At 43.3% G+C, this 15848-nt stretch overlaps 1 protein-coding gene across 4 annotated transcripts in view; it reads right to left on the bottom strand.

The window, feature by feature from the left end:
• Positions 1–15848, bottom strand: part of Dlgap2 (DLG associated protein 2) — an 802536-nt gene that overhangs the window by 88527 nt on the left and 698161 nt on the right. For all 4 annotated transcript variants that reach the window (XM_045131440.1, XM_045131441.1, XM_045131442.1 and 1 more), the window contains one exon: positions 11195–11406. In XM_045131440.1, the coding sequence (XP_044987375.1) occupies positions 11195–11406 (212 nt within the window). The remainder of the gene's footprint in view (positions 1–11194; positions 11407–15848) is intronic.

Here is a 15848-nt window from a genome sequence, read left to right as displayed (position 1 = left end):
CTAAGTGAATCCCAGCTGGCTGTGTAATATGGTCCTTAGGATCAGTGCTTCTGGTCTCTCCCTAGTTCATCATTTTCTTAAGGAGAACCTCTGAGGTTGACAGGCCACTTCAGCCAAAGGTCATCCCTGAGAAGTAAAGCCCTAAGAATATTCCTGGAACATTATCCCTAAAATTGCATTATTTCCACAGATTGATGAATTGGCAAAGAATGTCTGAAAAAAGGTCAATACTTGGGCCAAAGCTGCACTGTCTAAAAATGAAGATATTCTCATGGTGAGCTTCAGAATATGCATTTCTAGGAAAGCATCCTGTTAATGTGTTTAGTGGGAGTGGAGGGAGGCAAATGTCGGCCAGCCTTAGAAGAGTCCATGCTATTGTCTCTCAGGACTTCACAGGGACACTAAGGATGTGAAATTGCTTCTGCACTAGTCAGACAGATTCTCCCTGCTCCCTGTATCATTGATGATAAAATACCCACAAGGAGAGAACTCCTCTGTTAGCTGCCATATAGAAAAGCCATGCAGGCAATAAGTAGGTCAGCATCTGCACATACACAGGCAAATATTTTCTTTGCAACACTCTATGCATTAACTTAGATGCAAGTCCCCAGAAGTAAAATGGTATCATAAATTATAACAGGTCTACTCCCTGAAAACGGATTCAGGTCATCTAGATGTACACAGCTGTTAGAGAAAGTTGCTGAAGATAGTTATGTATGCAGGGTTTTATGACCTCAGGTCCCACTGCAAATGTGTCAAGCAACATGGCCAGAGGGAAGATGGTTGTGAGTGGAATTAAGGGGTTAATCAGTGAACTCTGAGGTGGGGAATATATCATATCACCTAGTAGGAGCCTCATCACCCAGGCTGGACCACTGTACTCTCAGAAGCCCTGAAATCAGAAGAGGAGGGCAGAAGGAGGCAGAGAAGCAATGTGGAGACAAGACAGGAGAGATTTGAAGAGCAAAAGGGACCCAGTGCTTCCAGCTGGCTATGACAATATAGTAGCTTGTGGCAGGTGGGGAGGGGGGAGGGAAGCACCAGCCGGTATGTACTTATGGGTGCCTCTGGAGAATGGGAATTTACTCTAAGTAGCAACAAGGTCGTGGAGATCTCTGTCCTACACCATAATAGCTTCACATGAAGGAAACCCAGAGTCACCCAAAAGGACTGAACTTTGTTAATGCTGTGGACTAAGCCCAGTGAGACCCATGCCAGGCTCTCAACCCACACGAAGCTCACATGACCTATGGCCCTTTCTGATGGGAACCCTGTCTTGCTTTAAGATGCTGAGTCTATGATAATTTGTTAGAAGATCAATAAAATAGTTGAGAGTAAAAAAGAGTGTGAATTTCTCTTCATTTTACCATATGTACCTGTGTGCATACCCTTATGTGCGTATGAAAATATCTAGCGGTAGACATCCCTGAACCAGGGAAATGTGAGACAGGGGCACATTCTACTTCACATAATTATGTTTGTGCTAGGCTTTTGCCATTAGTATAACTATTTTTACAATTTAAGCAATTTAATAGTTAATTTCATCAGCTGCCTGATGGTGTGTTCTACAGCTGGCTAGGAACTACAGAGAGGGCCCACAATAGGAGGTAGGGCTCTTGGGGCCTTGGTTTCCCAATGAAATACCTTAGGGGGACTTCTCACCAGAAATAAAACTAACTTCCAAAGCTTCCCTCTGGGTTGTAGCTGCACAGCTCATTTGGTTAAAATAGGATCACATGTGTGGTGGACTATGGGTTTTCAGCATGTATTTCATAAAAAGGTTGAGTGCAGTCAGTAACAGCTGTAACTCACAGCCATGGCCCTGCCCATGTGCTCTCTAAATTCCCTAGAGCCTCTTTATCTCCTTTTACTTCTCCTCTTTTTCTTCCTTCCTTCCTTCCTTTATTTTCTTTCTCTTTCTCTTTCTCTTTCTTTCTATATTATGAAACTGGGGGTCAAATGTACAGCTTCAGCTTCATGCATGCTAAGGGAGTGCTTTACTACTGAGCTGCACCCCACCCACAGCATGCATTTGATCCTTTTAAATTGGACTTTGGGCAGGGCCATGGTGGTGCAAGCCTCTAATCCCAGCACTCAGGAGGCCTAGGTAGGAGATCCCTATGAGTTGAGTTTGAGGTCATCCTGAGACGACATAGTGAATTCCAGACCAGTCTGGGCTAGGAGACCCTACTTCAAAAAGCTAAAACAAAATTTTGTAATTAAACTTTAGAAATGTCAAAATGTCAAGGAAAAAATTTGAATAAGACTAGAATTAATACGCATATAAAACAAAGCAGGGACTAAAGTTAGGTAGAGAGCAAAGGATGTAGAGAACAATTACAATAGGGTCAGAGATGTGCAGGTAGATGCCTGTGACATTGAGAAGATGCAGACCAGACAGCCCCTGTGATAGACTGTGTCACTGACAAGAATGCCAAGGTTTTGCTTTCTGATGGCAGGGACCTGAGAGACAAAAGCCAAGTGCTCTGACACCTCCCATTCTGATGCCATGACCCTGCTGGGGACAATCATGAGCTACCTGGCACCCAAAAGGCTGGACTCAGAAGCTGCAAATACAGACGTGGAGCTGGCAACAGCTTCACATGGCCTGGAACTGAAAATCCACCACAACCTCCTCCAACAAACATTATGAATCTGGAAGCCATCCGCCCACAGATGGCCATGAAAACTGTGGGAGAGGAAACCTCCTCCAGAGAGCATATGGTTTCCTGTTAATTGAAACATTGCATGTTTAAGGTGTGTAATGTTTGGGGAGGCAGCTGGCCCTTGACTAATATGGAGGGATGCAAAAAGTTGGTGAGGGTAGTTCAGCTCTGCACCTTCTCGCATGAACTAATAATAATTGCAGCCATTCTTGTGGAGTGTGTGTGTATGCATGTGGGACCTGTGCATGCACGTGTATGTGGAGGCCAGAGGATAATCTCAAGTGTCATCCTCAGGAACACTGTTGCCCTCTTTGTGAGACAGGATCTTGTTGTCCTGGAATTTATAAGTAGACTAGACTGGTTGTGCAGTGAGCCCTAGTTCTTCCTATCTCCACCCTCCAGTGTTGGGATTACAAGTGGGTCCCACCATGCCTGGTGCTTTTTACATGAGTTCTGGGTTTAGAACTCAGGTTCTTGTATTTGGAAGGCATGTACTTACTCACTGAGCTTTCACCCCAGCCCTTGCTGTGGTCATGTTTAAATGATGGTTACATTACAGATACCCTTACTAGCAGTTCATCTGTGAAGTTTACCAGTGTGTCTCAAGATGTTAGTTTTATTAATTCACTGACTCAGAGCAGTAAGGACTCAGTATTGACACAGGAGATGGCCCCAGCCTTTACTGGCATGTGGAGTCTCAGGGAAAGTAAACTCTGAGTGTAGAGTGAGCTTTGTATCCCAAGGCATATAGTGTGTTGGGGGGTTGGCTCCCAAAATCTTCCAGGAGTGAAGTTTTTGTAGTTTGAATAGATGGCCCCCAATATATTCAGTGTTTTATGCATCTGTAGCCACCTGGCTGGAGGTGGTTTCACTAGGTGGATCTTAAAGTGTGGTGGTGGGTTTAAGATTTCAATCTAAAGATATGCAAAGGATGCCTAATTCCTGAAGTGTGCTGTGCTGTGTGGCTTTTTACTTGTGTGTTTCCTCTCTCTGTCTCTCTGCCTTGGTCTGTGAAGGTAGGAAAGATTTTCTGCCATATAGAACTTCCCCTAGAACTGTACAATTCAATAAATATTCCTTCCTCCATAACTGTGCCTGGTCTGGAAGTTCATCTCAGCGAACCTGAAGCCATCTGCTACAGGAGTGGGCTGAAATGTACCTGACCTTGTGGATGTTGCTTTTTTGGAACATTTGTTTTGGAGGAATGGACATAGACTTGGTGATTGCAACTGATGATGCATTCTGGAGTGATAAGCCAAGTTTTATGGACTATTCTGATAAGAGTTTGAGAATGCTAGGTATAGACAGTATTGAACTTTGAGGCTTGGCTTCTGAGCTTTCTAAGGGGAAAGAAAGACTACAGAGGACTTTGTTGGACCTGGGATACTGGCATAAGGGCTGGTTGTGTTCTGCTGCTGAGGCCCAGAGAGTTTGGTCAAGGTTAAAGTTTTTATGGACTGATGTGCTTGGCTAAAGATATTGGACTGAGAGATTTAAGATTTTTAAGCTGGAAGACTTCAAGCAAGTTGAATTTACTGGCACAGACTGGTTTTAGGTTACTAAAGCTGCTATTTTCAACACATTAGCAATCTTAAGAAGATGGTTCAATTGCTTTACATTAAAACAATGGAAAGGGTGCCTGAGGAAAGACTATTATAGAAATGCAAGCTCTTTTGGAAAGAGTTGACTGGAGAAGGAACCTGCTTTTCAAGGTTATGATTTATTTTATCCCTGAATTAAGAATATAACTGTGTCCTGCATACCTGATATTGGTTTCAGAAGCATCAAAAATGCAAGGAGTGGTTGTGAATTGCACATGGTTCCAGGAGCCACTGCTGAGATGTGGCATGAGGCAGGGCTTGATGCCCTGATAGGCTGAAAGAGCCTTTGGAAGATGGTCTGTGGATTGCATGAAGACCTGAAGACATTTTGGATAAGCCAGGACTATGCAAGGGCTACCATAGAGCGCACTGCTGCCCAAGGATGGAAGTGTTTACTAGCTACTCTGCCCAGCTGGAGGGGCAGAATTGGAAAATCTGGAGACTGTCAGTCTCTGGTTGTATTGAACTTGAACTGCAGAAGTTTGATGATTGCTTGATGATGGCTGAGTTTGCATTGTTTTAGTCTCCTTGCTATGCATTATACTAGTTGAAAAACGTTTACTCTGTTATGTTGGAAGTATTTAACTTGTTTGACTTTATAGGACTTACTATCTTAAATTGGTCAAGACCATGGGGACCTTTGTGTGATAGTTATGAATCTATTGGGGACCAGGGGCAGAATGTGGTAGCTTGAATAGATGGCCCCCAATATATTCAGTGTTTCATTACTTTGTAGTTTGCATTTTCAGCCAGCTGGCTGGAGGAGGTGTCACTGGGCAGATCTTAAGGTGTGGTGGTGGGCTTCAGATTTCAATCTAAAGATATACAAAGTGTACTTAGCTGGAGTTCCGGAAGTGTGCTGTGCTGTGTGGCTTTTGGGTTGTGTTTTTTTTTTTCTTTCTCTTTCTCTCTGCTTGGGCCTGTGAAGGCAGGCCAGCTTCTTCTGCCATATAGAACTTCCCCTGGATATGTAAGTCAATAACTATACCTTTTTCCATAACTGTGCCTGGTCTGGAAGTTCATCTCAGCAAACATGAAGCTGTCTGCTACAGAAGTTAAGCTGGATGTTGAAAGATGTGCTAGAGACAATGGTGTACCAGGGAAACTACGAGTGTGAAGTTATCAGTCTGGGGGACAACCAGGACTAAAATCTCCTGGGTTGCTAGGTGTCAGCTCTTGAGGAATCTGCACTGGATGCTGCTGGGTATATGGCTGGTCCGAGATTAAAATCTGGGAGAATGGTTGGCTTGTGATGTCCATGGAGGGGTTGGGGAATAGGGCGGGCTGATCTGAAGGGGGTTTGAGACCCCACATGTGCAGTGGGTATCCACAACAGGGAATGCAATGGTCAAGACTGGTCAATTTAGAGGTATGACACATGGCCTGCAGGGACTGGCACTTCATCTTTAGAGATGGATTCTGAGAAATCAATGTTTCTTTGCTACAGCCAAACATAGGCCACTGAAGAGCATTTTCATTTATAGGACAATTGTGCTGTTCTGTGTCTTGAAACAGTTTCCTATAGCAAGTGGAAGTACAACCAAATTCCTCCCAGCAAGGTGAGAAGCCACCGCCTAATGTTACTTGACCACTATACCCAGGCAATGGCAAACAGGCAAGGTAAGGTATTCACAGGCCCTAAGGACTGACACTCAGGTAATCTAGTTTCTCTCTCTCTCTCTCTCTCTCTCTCTCTCTCTCTCTCTCTCTCTCTATTTCTTTCTTTCTTTCTTTTTTAAGCAAGCCCATCAAACTGGCCCTTTTTTATGTGAGAGAGAAAGTGTGTGTGTGTGTGTGTGTGTGTGTGTGTGTGTGTGTGTGTGTGTGAGAGAGAGAGAGAGAGAGAGAGAGAGAGAGAATTGGCATGCAAGGGCTTCCAGCCATTGCAATCAAACTGCAGACATTTGTGCCCCCTTTTTGCATGTGCAACCTTGCGCACTGTATCACTTTGTGCATCTGCTTATGTGGGACCTAGAGAGTCAAAGATGAGTCCTTAGGTTCACAGGCAAGTACCTACAGGCAAGTACCTGAACCACTAAGCCATCATCTCTCCAGGCCTAATCTAGTTTTTTACAGTGAAACACAATCAGAGAACATCACTAATTCATTTATAATATTTCAATCTTTTCAGAATAAATTTTATATTTTTAGTGCAAAACAGTGTGTTCACCAGAAAGTTTTAAATATCCATGTTTAACTATCTTTCCTTATTTAGTTGTAAGTCCCATTAAGAATATGATCATAGGGCTGGGTGTGGTGGCACACACCTTTAATCCCAGCACTTGGGAGGCAGAGGTAGGAGGATCACTGTGAGTTTGAGGCCACCCTGAGACTACATAGTGAATTCCAGGTCAGCCTGAGCCAGAGTGAGACCCTACCTAGAACCCCCCCCCCAAAAAAAAAAAGAATATGATCATGGGGTCAGGAAATGTTTCAGTGGGTAAAGTGCTTGCTGTACAACTATGAGGAGTTGATCCCCAGAACCCATGTAAAAATCAAGCATGATGATGTGCACACATTAATTCCAGTCCTGGGGAAGCAAAGACAGGAGGATCTTTGGGCGTTTTCTGGCTAGTTAGTCTAACCCAACTGGTGAGTTCTGGCTTCAGTATGAGACCCTGTCTCAAAACATTAACTGAGGAATGATTGAGGAAGACACCTAATGTCAACCTCTGGCCGTCATACCCAGGCCAGAGGTATACCTGCTCACACATGTGTACCTATAGGCATATACACAAAGCACACACATGCACAAAAGGATATGAACATGCATTCTAACATTGCAAATCACCTTCTGGGGTTTTGATCATATTTTATGCAGGCAAAAATGTACTTTTAGTTCATTGGGGTTTTTTTTGTTTGTTTGTTTGCTTTGGTCATGAATAAGTTTTTAATTTTATGAATTCAAATTCATATCTTATGGCCTCCCATGAATATATATTTAAATATTTCTCCTCTATTTCTCAATTATGGACACACATACATACACACACACACACATGCATGCACGTGCACATGCGTGTATCTGCTTTGGTCAGGGTTCTCTAGAAGAACAGAATCAATAGAATACATATTAAATGGGGATCTATGGGATTGCCTTTGACAGTGGGGCTAGGCAATCCAACAACAGCCGTCTGCATACTGGGGAAGCAGAGAACCAGTTTCCCGGGCCAGGAAGCTCAGCGGGTCCAATCCAGTGCTGAAGGCTTGGAAGTTTCCTGGAGAGTGGCTGGTATTGAGACCACTTTGGAAGGTCTACAACACTGGAGTGTGATGTTGTTGGGGACCAGATCAGGCAGATAGTTGTGTTAGGCAGAAAGGGATGGCCTTTAAGGGAGGGATCTTAGGAAGATCTTATGTCTCAACCTCACTGTGCCTAGTCCAGTTGGCCGCGCCTATCTCGCCCTCCCTGCTTTAGTTGTAGGGCTCAGCTTTTGCACGTCTTACCCAAACACTGCTCTCTTGAGTGCTATCCTGTTCAGGTGTGCATAGATTTCTCTGAGTGCTAGTTGATTGGCTGAGAGACTTGGTGCAGGTATGTCCAGGTGTGCTGAGTACAAACTCTATATCTTTTCTGAGCCCACAAAGAGATGCACTCCCCAGCTGTAATGGCAACACATCTGGCTCTCTGAGTCAGTAAGATTATCTTTCTCTTCACCTTGGCATGGTTGTCAGGGTGGGAAGGGACACTTTTATTACTGTTTCTACTTTTAATCTCTTTGGAAGCTCACTTTTTAAAAATCCCTTCTCATATTTCTTTATCTAAGGTCCATGACTATTTACATGGGCTCCTAGATCATGTGGAATATTTCCCTTCTCCTCACTTTACTTCCCTTGCTCAGAAAAAAGTCATTTTCTTTAGTCTGGAATTGCCAATTCTTTGCTTAATTTAATTTAATTTAATTAATGAACTCGGGGTTTTGGGTTCTAGGGAGCACCCCAGCACCCCACTGTAGGCCAGCTCCCTGTTGCAAATTTAGCAGAGGATGGAAAAGCAACAGTAAGGACACACTCACCCAAAAAGGAGGTGAGGCAGAAACACAGGCGGCTTTCTCCATGGACTTGGAAGGTGCCACCACCTTGAGAGTGGGTTGTCCGCTCTACCATCAGTCTTCTTCAGGAGAGCCCATAGACACACAGGCGTGTTTCAATACTCCTAGATAGCCCTTAATCCAATAAAGTTGATGGTTTAGATCAACTACCATGGTAGCTAGCTGTGTTATTTGGCCACATGGATGTGTTTGTCATTGATGACTCTTTATTCCATCAGAATTTATCTCATTGCAGAATATGGTTCTTGAAATAAGTTCTCTTTTGTCTATAAATTTAAAGCATTGACCTCAGAGAAAATAACTCAGAGATAGTCATCATTATTAGACTTTTGATTTTTAATTCAACTAAGCAGAAAACAAAGGCCCCAATGAAATTATTTAGTACACCTTTCATAATAACCAGAATTGAATTGGTAATTCAAGTATCTCAAATACTAACACATAAACTAATTTGAAAATGGAGTAAATTGGATTCAATAGCAACTTGAAACTTGCGTTTCAATTAACTGGTAATAAGTTCACAAAGCAGGGTCCATTGCACTGATGGACAGGCCTCTACCAGGCCTCAAGCCGCCATCCTGATCAGTGGACCCAGCTGCGGAGAAGATTGCGCTCTGAGGCAGGAAGTCAGATGTAACAAATATTTCACTGTTGGGTTCTATTTGATTTTCCTTTTGAGAGTTAAAGGCTTTCTAGGACCATACACAGTTTCAGAGAAGCAGAGCAAGGTGGCAATGAACACACTTGTGTGAGCAATGTGGATGCATTTTAACTCAATAATGGAGGGGCCTGACTCTAATGATAGAGGACAAGACAGTTTGCAACAGAGTAATCCTGTCATTGTTCCAAGAGAGAAAGCTTTCTGAAGCAGAATCTCTGCAGCCCTGCATAGAAGGAGTTTTCCATTATATGGCTCAAAAAGAACTGTTAACAGTTAACTAGAGAGCCAGTCACCTTGGGTCAGGCAGCTTTAACAGCTAGCTCACACAATTCAGTTTATGCAACATAACAACCCAAAGTTTCCGTGTGCAATAGGATGGCTTGATGATAACATAACCAGCGTCCAAGTCAGATCAGACAAGCTAAGGCCCTTATCCTAGCTAACTGCCAAACCTACCCTACATTATACTTGCTTTCTTAAGCTGCAGTAATGGTAACAAAAGTTGTTTATGCACACAAGGGACGGATAAAGTCTCATAGCAATGATCTTGCCTATTCTCACCATGGAATCACTCCGCATCTGAAGGGTGTGTGTCAATCACTCCTGCTGAGAAGCTCCATGGTGTGAAAGAAAACAATACTCAGGGCCCTGCTGTATCCAGTTATTTCCAATTATATTTTAAATGCAATTTTAAGAATTATCAATTTTGTTTGAAACGGTCTTTGAGTATAAATAAACTCTAGAATAAAGATGACCGATTTATGCAGCTTATTGGAAAATGAAAGATTATGTTAACTGAAGTGTCTTCTAAAACTGGCTTCCCTGCAGCTCTGAGCACTTTCATTCCCACCAAGGGCTCTTCATGGAGTCCCACGCACAGCCCACTGGGACTGATAGGTAAGTTGAGGGACAAGGTTAATTCACATTGCATCTCTGTTCTCTAAGACAGAGGGGTGCTCATGTGGGGTGACAGGCTGCACAGTGTCTGTGGGTAAGATTCTGTTGCAACTCTGAATTTTCATTAGTTTTAGAGAGAGTGAGAGACAACAAGAGAGCAAGATAGCGAGAGAATTGGTGCACTAGAGCCTCAGCCACTGTAATTGAACTCCATATGCATGCGCCACCTAGTGGGCATGTGTGACCATGCGCTTCCATCACCTTTGTGCATCTGGCTTATGTGGGATCTGGAGAGAGATCAAACATGGGTCCTTAGGCTTTACAGACAAGCACCTTAACCACTAAGCCATCTATCCAGCCCCAAATTTTCATTTTTAACCCTGAAGCTAATGTTCATGAGTTACTAGATTTATTGGAAGAAGTCACACCAACATTGACTTGTCATCACAAGCACCAGGCTGGGTGGAGAATAACACAAAGGTGACACCATGTTCACTTGGAGCTTCCTTGACTCAGCTGTGCATTGCAGTAAGTGATGCAGAGAAACACGACAGAGCACTGAGCAGCTGCATCACCTGTCACTTTCCATTCACATGGGACAGCAGGCAGCTCGGCAAGGGAGTCAGGAATGATATCAGACTGCAATTAGCTTTCACATCCAAACCAGCTGGCAGATTGGGGACATACATCAGCTGGACTGTTGAGAGCAACTGCTGCATTTTTGCAGCTCACAGCCAATTTCCCAAGTGATTTTAGCTGTTTATATATTGGATGTTAAAGTTATCAACAATATACCTTTAAACAAATATATAAGGCATACAATCTTATATTTGTAAAGTCAAGCCACTTCCCTGATCTCTACAGAAGTGTTAACATGTGCACAGTTATTACTTGTGACAGTAAACAGAAAAGTCCCTCTTTATATGTTACCTCACAAACACTGACACACTCAAACTGTCACTTGGATAGAAACATGTCCCTCCTGATGTAAGGTCATGATGTATAACAATAGCTGAAAATCAGACATAGATGAAGGCAGGAGTATAATAAATTCAAGGTCATCCTTGGCTACACAGTGAGTTAGAGGCCAGTCTAGGCTATACGAGCAACTGTCTCATCCCCGTGGCCTCAAAAAAAATTAGACATAGAAACTGCTCGGATATATTTCCTTAAATACTATGTGAAAAACCACCAAAAGTTTGATTGTTCATCTTTATAAAATCAAGATTTTCAAATCAATAGAATAGATTCTCATATTTTCAGTTGATTCAAGTTTAAGTTGATGACAGCTCACCCATGGCTAAATAGCTTTCTTACGTTTGGTGGTCTCCGAGAGGTCTCTGAACAATGGACTTCAGCAGGGGCTCTGGCCGGATGGCCATCTTCGGGGATGTTTTGGGGCTAGAGTCTGATTCTCCACTTTCTTCATCACCCATGGCTTTGATGTAGCTGCCACTTCTCATCCTGCGGCAGGGTATCTCCTCTTCTTTGCCACCCATGGGGTATGCGGCCCATTCATCCTGAGGTACCTAGGAAAGACCAGAGGCAGCCAGCCATATCAATCTTGCTGTCTAGAATCATGCCCAACACCTTCTTCCAGATGTAGCTCACTGTTGCTACTTATCATTTTAAAGCTGGCCACATAATGACAGGAGCTTCCTAGCAATGCCCTCCAAATCCTAAAAGGATATTAATATGAAATTATTAGTTCCTTTTTGTTATAAAAGTGATAAGTATTATGGAGAAAGTGAGAAAATGATAGGAAAGCAGGAGAGAAAAAGAAAAACTCCTTTTGTTTTCTAAAAGCTCTGGGGAAAAATAACATTGTTAATATTTATTTTTAGAATAAAAGGAAATTGAAACTTGAGAAAAGGAAAATAAAATAATAGGAGAAAAAAAAAGATGCCTGTCTTATTGTTAATCTCCCTTTAGCTGTCAGTAGAGGAGTTGAGCAACCTAATTTTTGGAGCTGAATCATCTCATGTACAAATGTGCACTCATAGAGGATAGAATGACAGTGCAGGTGGCAGTTCCAGCTCTTCTCACATGCACAGGGCACACAGCTGAGCATACTGTGCATATCAAGGAAGGCTGGAAGAATGCCTTCTCAAGGCTTTTCTCCTCTGATCCCGTGAGAAGCAGATTCAGCCTCCAGACCATGACACAGGTCGTTATTCTGAAACTCACCTTCCACATCCAGTACTTGAGAAGCCTTCTCTACAACATGGCAAAACATGGTATTCTAGAACCGCATGCAGCTCTAGGCCTACTTTCCTCTCCTGGTGGTTCATAAGCTTTGGCAAAGTTGAATTCAGTCAAATTCACACTGACAGAAGCAAAACCAGGCAGTACCCAACAGCTACATGCAGAGACCTCCAACATACTGCAGGGCATATGGTCCAGCTTGTACAGTCCTGCCAAGACTCCCTAGGATCTGCGCAGGAAATCTATGCTGAAAAGAGGGTCCCAGATACTGAGGAGGGAAGAGGGTGGTAACTTCACACTTAAAAAGTGCTCAGAGTGGTGCTGTCATTGTAAAATATTTAGCTTCTTAGGTGTATCCTGAAATCAGCCAGAGAAGCAGCCTGCTGTTTCTCTAGCCTTGAAATTAACTGTAGCCAAGTGTTTTGGGTGCTTCAAACAGGGATCCATGGGACTCATGTATTCAGCAGAAAGCCCCTGTGCTCCTCCCTGAATTTCATGCTGTGTGTTGCTCTTGCAGATCCATTGACCTCCATGTTGCAGACAGGATAGGAGCCGAAGGACAGCATGGCTCCTTGCTTGCTCTCATTCCTCTCCTACTCTGTGTTGGCAACTTGGGCAGGTGGGGTTGACCTCACCACATACCCTGGGTGACAAGGTGCAATTCTGCCAGGCTCTTGTTTTTAGCACACCTGTGAATCAGCTCAGGCATGCCAAACCCCACCAACTTTGCAGCCATGTTTTATATCATTGGCTATAGACCTTGGATGAGGAGAGACTGAGCAGATGGTATGCTATAGGCTCCTCTGCACACCTGAGGTGGGCTAGATGCTATGTGTAGTGGCCTCTGACTTAGAACTTCTCAAATCCTTATGATCTGGCTCTGTGCCTGACACGGTGAATATTTGAAGAGGGATATAGACAATGCTGGAAGGACATTGTGAAATTGTAATGACTTGGTCAAAGGACAAATTGCTCTAATTAACACCTCACAGCAACTGAAATTTCAGGTAGATTGTCACTGAGAGGGCTTGCCAGTATGATATTATCAGTTGAGGAAATGGGTACACACTACCCACAGAGAATCTTGCAGGACATGTTGCAGGGACAACATGTCCTGGCAGATAGGGTGTTGAACAGTGCACAAATGCCAGCTGACACATAAAGAATGAACTCTGTGGGCATCTGACAATTCTTACCTGTTTGTGTCCTCATCAAAAGTCACTTTTCAATAGTCATGCCCAATGAATACAGACAGGAAAAGGACACAGGGGACAGACATTTCTCTTCCAATCCATACTGGGCATAGGAGCAGAAAGAGGAGTGCAAGCTCTGTGAGGTTTCTCAAAAAAACCTGGTTGTTGACAGCTATGACTGGCATTCCAGTGTCTGCAAAGATGTCCTAGCACAGTCGGCTCAGAGCCAGACATGGTGAGTTAGTCACCAGGATAAAGGAAGGGAGTAAAGACAGCATCTGTCCCAGGGATGGTATCACACACTGGCTCTCTCCAAACATCAGAAATCATGTTGCAGAAATACATGAATTTAGCTGTGGGAAAATGGTCTGTCATATTGGGATTGTGTTCTGTGTTCTGCTTTTATATGTGATGACCACAGTCAGGATAACTTATAAAGAAGCTTATTGTGCTCACGGTTCTGGAGGCTGGCAAGCCAAGAGTATGATGGTGGCATATGCTTAGTCTTTGGTAAGAGCCTAAAAGCATAGCAAGGGCATCATCATGTGGCAAGACAAAGTGGCCAGCTCAGGCCTCTCATCCTCTTCATATAAAGCCACTAATTTCATTGTGAGGGTCTCACCCTTATGACCTTACCTAGTCATTTTACCCCCCCCCCACAAACTTCTACCTCCAAATATGATCAATATGGAACTAGACTATTACATTTCAAACAACATAAACTCTTGGGGATGCATTCAAATCATGGCAGGGGGAAACACTCATTATCTTATGCTCCTTAGATCAGATAGGCCTACCTTATGTGGAGGAGCACAGTGATAGGTGTGGGGCAGGGTCATCAGTGAAAGAGGGGGTTCAGATTTTTGAATAAGTTTCATTCTATTTACATTTTCTTTGTGTGTGTTTGTATGCATGGGGATGTGCATGCATAGGTGTATGGATGAGGACAGATGACAACCTTTAGCATCTTTCTTCAGGCACCATGTACATTTACTGAGACAGACTCTCTTACTGTGTAGAACTTGCCAGGTAGGTTAGACTGGTCAGCCAACAAGACCTAGTGATCCCCCTGTCTCATCCTTTCCAGTATTTGATTACAAGCATGCACCACTATGCCCAGCTCTTTTCAAGTGAGTTCTGGGATGGATTTATGTTAGTACTTTACTAACTGAGCTGTTTTTCCAGCTCCTCTGAACCTTATTATTAGTGTAATAAAAGCCATAGTCCTTAATGTGTTACATTTCAGTGGAAGAGATGCATGTTAGATGTGTTGAATTATAATGTGATTAGGGCAAAAATCTCGAGTGCTGATGACACCAGGGCAAGTGGGAGATCCTTGAAGAGCTAGTGACTGGCAGTCACCCAGGTGAAGACTGAAGTATACTTAGTTTGAATTTGACCAATGGAATGGTATAGACAGAAGAAACTTGGCACCAAAAGGTGTCAGCCGTCAGGCCCTGGGCTAGGCCAGGAAAGCTTGCATTCTTCAGCTGCCTGTGTTAATGTTCCAGGAGGTGGTCATGGGAAAGGGGACAGATGGAGAAGAGGCCAGCTGTCACCAAAGGAGAGGTTCCTTTTGGCAGATTGAGGGAGGTATTTTGTGAATCAAAACATATTTCCATAAAAAACAAGGTAAGGCTTGTTTTTCAGTAGCCTACAAATTAACTAACAAATGAGACCAGCTTGTGTGTTTCTGTTTCTGACTTAAGAAGCCAATTTCACAGCCTTTGACAGAAAAATTTCAATACAGAAAGAGTGTAAACCAGAATCAATTTTGGAGTATGAATTAAAGTACTAAGTACTGATTCCAAAGCATATGTCTCGACTATCAAAAGCACAGACGAGTGATACCAAAAAGCCACTGTGTCTCAGTAAATAAACCTCCCTGTTATGTTAAAAATGCTACCAAAAAAAAAAAAAAAAAAAAGGAACTCACAGGAGTGGCCAAGTGCTTTCCTGGCACTTCCTTTCTGTGGCTATACAGACTCAGGGGAACAAGTGAGAGTCTGCCAGCCTCCACAAGCCACACTCAGCCTTGGTTGCTCCTAGGTGCTCAGCTGCGCTGATTACCACCAGCAGTAGTGAGAGATGCTTATAATTTCCAAAAGACTGCATTTTCCTGAGGTTGACATCAATGTAGAATGTGATATCTTGCTTTAAGCATGGTTCAATGCTGCATACTAAAATATCCTTTCTCTCACATGCAAGGCACAGGAGACAGGGTCCAAAGTTTTGTCATAATGTTCTTTTTTTTTTTTTTTTTTTTCAGAAGGTGAAACCAAAGAAGAGACATGCAATCCAAAGCTGTGTTTCCCCTCAGGAAGCATTTCCCCCATTCCTTTAGGACTGTGTGTTTTACTTTGCATCAAGTACATGATCCATAGGGGATTATGGCAGAACAAGACATCTGGGTACCACACACTGTGTCTGGACAACAAATAAACAACAAGGGATCTGAGCAGAATGCCTCCATGGAGCCATCAGCCATCCTGGAAATCCATCTGTGGCAGCTGAATTCACATAGGACTTGGGGGAGCACTTCTTGTATCTAGGGTGTCCATGATGATGGTGTT

The sequence above is a fragment of the Jaculus jaculus genome, chromosome 12 (assembly GCF_020740685.1).
Source record: "Jaculus jaculus isolate mJacJac1 chromosome 12, mJacJac1.mat.Y.cur, whole genome shotgun sequence".
NCBI classification, from domain to species: Eukaryota; Metazoa; Chordata; class Mammalia; order Rodentia; family Dipodidae; genus Jaculus; species Jaculus jaculus.
The sequence above is the reverse complement of the archived record's forward strand: the minus strand, read 5'-3'. Positions and strand labels throughout refer to the sequence as shown.